General features: G+C 45.6%; 1 protein-coding gene across 1 annotated transcript in view; it reads left to right on the top strand.

The window, feature by feature from the left end:
- MAP2K3 (mitogen-activated protein kinase kinase 3) overlaps nt 1-2,618 on the top strand; it is a 43,530-nt gene that overhangs the window by 14,588 nt on the left and 26,324 nt on the right. The window contains exons 2-3 of the mRNA XM_004381023.2: nt 257-323; nt 733-781. Coding sequence (XP_004381080.1) covers nt 257-323; nt 733-781 — 116 coding nt within the window. The remainder of the gene's footprint in view (nt 1-256; nt 324-732; nt 782-2,618) is intronic.

Here is a 2,618-nt window from a genome sequence, read left to right as displayed (position 1 = left end):
GAAGAGCAGGGCCTGTACCCTCTCTGTCTCAGCATTACCCAGCTCTGGTGAGACACACACACACACACACACAAACCTTAGTGCTCATCCGAGCCACTGGGGTGCCTGTCCCAGCACTGACCACACCGACCTTGGCATCAGGTGAAGAGCAGGGCCTGTACCCTCTCTGTCTCAGCATTACCCAGCTCTGGTGAGACTGGGGGATGTTGACTAGCTGAGCGACCAACCAGATGCCCCCACCTTCTCTGTCCTTCAGGAAAATCCAGGAAGAAGAAGGATTTACGGATAACCTGCGTGTGTAAGCCTCCACCACCCAACCCCACGTGAGTCTGCCTCAGTTTCTCCCCTGGGCTCAGCCTGGAGAGGCTTCCCAAGGGGGCCATGCCTCAGCCTCAGGTACCTGTCTTGTGCAGCACCAACCATGGAAACCCTGATAGGGGGCTTGTGAGGGGCACCCACCCACTTCTCAGTCCCGTCCTACAGAAGGGGGAAATGATGCACTGTGGGGATGGCTGGGTGGGGCTTTAGGCATGTGCAAATCACTCGGGCCTTATGCCCAGCATGAGTGGTCAATGCTCAGGACTGTTGAGATGAGAGGATTTTGGGAGTGAGACCTCCCTCAGGCCTCTGGAAAAGCTCTGGTCCCGTCCAGGCCAGTTTGCTCCTTCTCTTGGTAGGGGGTGGGGTGTAGGGTGACTTTCTGAGCTAATGGGGTCTGCTTCATCCCTACAGACCCCCCCGGAACCTTGATTCCCGGACCTTCATCACCATAGGAGACAGGGTAGGTACTGGCAGGCCCCTCGCTTCCCTGAGCCTCAGTGTCTTCATCTGACAAGTCTGTGGGTCCACTGGGTGGGTGCTGTGGGTAGTGGGTAGTGCTGGGCTTGACCTCTCTTATCCTCCCTTGGAATGGTAGCACACTGCCTGCCTCCTGGGGCTGTTGTGAGCTCAGGGTCTGTGCTGAGCTTTCTAAGCTGAGTACTCAGAGGTTGGGCCATGGGGCCACCTACCTTGCCTGTATCTTCTGTGGAGACAGTGTGTAAAAAATGCAGATTCCTGGGCCCCACCCAGACCTGCAAGCCCAGGAACCTGCATTATAAGTTTTATCCATCTATCTATTCATTTTTGTATTAAGTAGACTTTTTTTTAGAGCAGTTTTAGGTTTACAGAAAAGTTATACAGGAAGTACAGGGTTCCCATAAACTCCCTTCTCCTGCCTGCACACAGTTTCTTTTATTATTAACATCTTGTATTCTTGCATCTTGCATCAATTGATGAGCTCATGTTGTTACATTATTATTAACTAAAGTCTATAGGTTAAGCACCCTGGTGGCGCAGTGGTTAAGCACTCGGCTGCTAACCAAAAGGTTGGCAGTTCAAACCCACCAGTCACTACATGGGAGAAAGATGTGGCAGTCTACTTTTGTAAAGATTACAGCCTTGGAAACCCTATGGGGCAATTCTACTCTGTACTATAGGGTCACTGTGAGTCGCAGTGGACTTGACAACAATGGGTTTTGGGTTAAAGTCCATAGTTTACATCCCGATTTACTCTTTGTGTTGTACAGGCCTAGGAGTTTTGACAAAAACATGATGTCATCTGTCCACCATTACTGTATCATACAGAATAGTTTCACTGCCCTAAAAATGCCCTGTCCTGCCCCTGTTCATCCCTTTCTCCTCTCCTGAACTCCTGGTAACCACTGACCTTTTCACAATCTATCCTTTTCCAAGTTATTCTACCATTAACATAAACTCAATGCCCCCTAAGCAGAACTCCCCCTTTTCTCCTCTTTCCCATCCCTGGTAACCATTAATAATCTTTGGTTTCTAAATATTTCCTTATTTCATATAGGTGAGATCATACAGTATTTGTCCTTTTGTGACTGACTTATTTCACTCAGCATAACATTTTCAAGGTTCGTCCATGGTGTAGCATGTATGAGAACTTCATTTCTCTTTATGGATTAGTAGTATTCTATTGTACGTATATACCATATTTTGTGTTTTCATCTGTTTTTGTTTTTTAATATTTAATTGTGATTTTGGAGAAAATTTACATAGCAAATTAGGTTCTCATTTAACAATTTCTATACATATTATTCAGTGACATTTGTTACATTTTTCACAATGTGTCAGCATTCTCATTATTTCCATTCTGGTTGTTCTATTTCCATTAATCTAGTTTCCTTGTCCCCCTTACCTTCTCATCTTTGGTCTAGGGTAAATGTTGATGGTGTAGGGTAAATCTGTTGATGGACATTTCAGTTGTTTCCACCTTTTGTTTATTGTGAAGAGGACTGCAATGAACATTGGTGTACATGTCTGTTCGTGTTGCTGCTTTCAAGTCTCTTGGATATATACCTAAGAGTGGAATGGCTGGGCCAAGTGGTAGTTCTATGTTCAGCTTTTTGAGGAACCACCAAACTGTTTTCCACAGTGCCTGTAGCATGTTACATTCCCACCAGCAATGGATGAGGTTTCCTATTTCTCGACAACCTTGCCAACACCTGTTGTTTTCCTTTTTTTTTTTTTTGCTGGCGGACTTTATTTATTTATTTTATTGTACTTCAAGTGAAGGCTTACAGAACAAATAGTTTCTCATGAAACAGAAGTAC

Source organism: Trichechus manatus, unplaced genomic scaffold (genome assembly GCF_000243295.1).
Source record: "Trichechus manatus latirostris isolate Lorelei unplaced genomic scaffold, TriManLat1.0 scaffold00080, whole genome shotgun sequence".
Classification (NCBI taxonomy): domain Eukaryota; kingdom Metazoa; phylum Chordata; class Mammalia; order Sirenia; family Trichechidae; genus Trichechus; species Trichechus manatus.
Note: the sequence above shows the minus strand (reverse complement) of the source record. Positions and strands in the feature narration are given on the sequence as shown.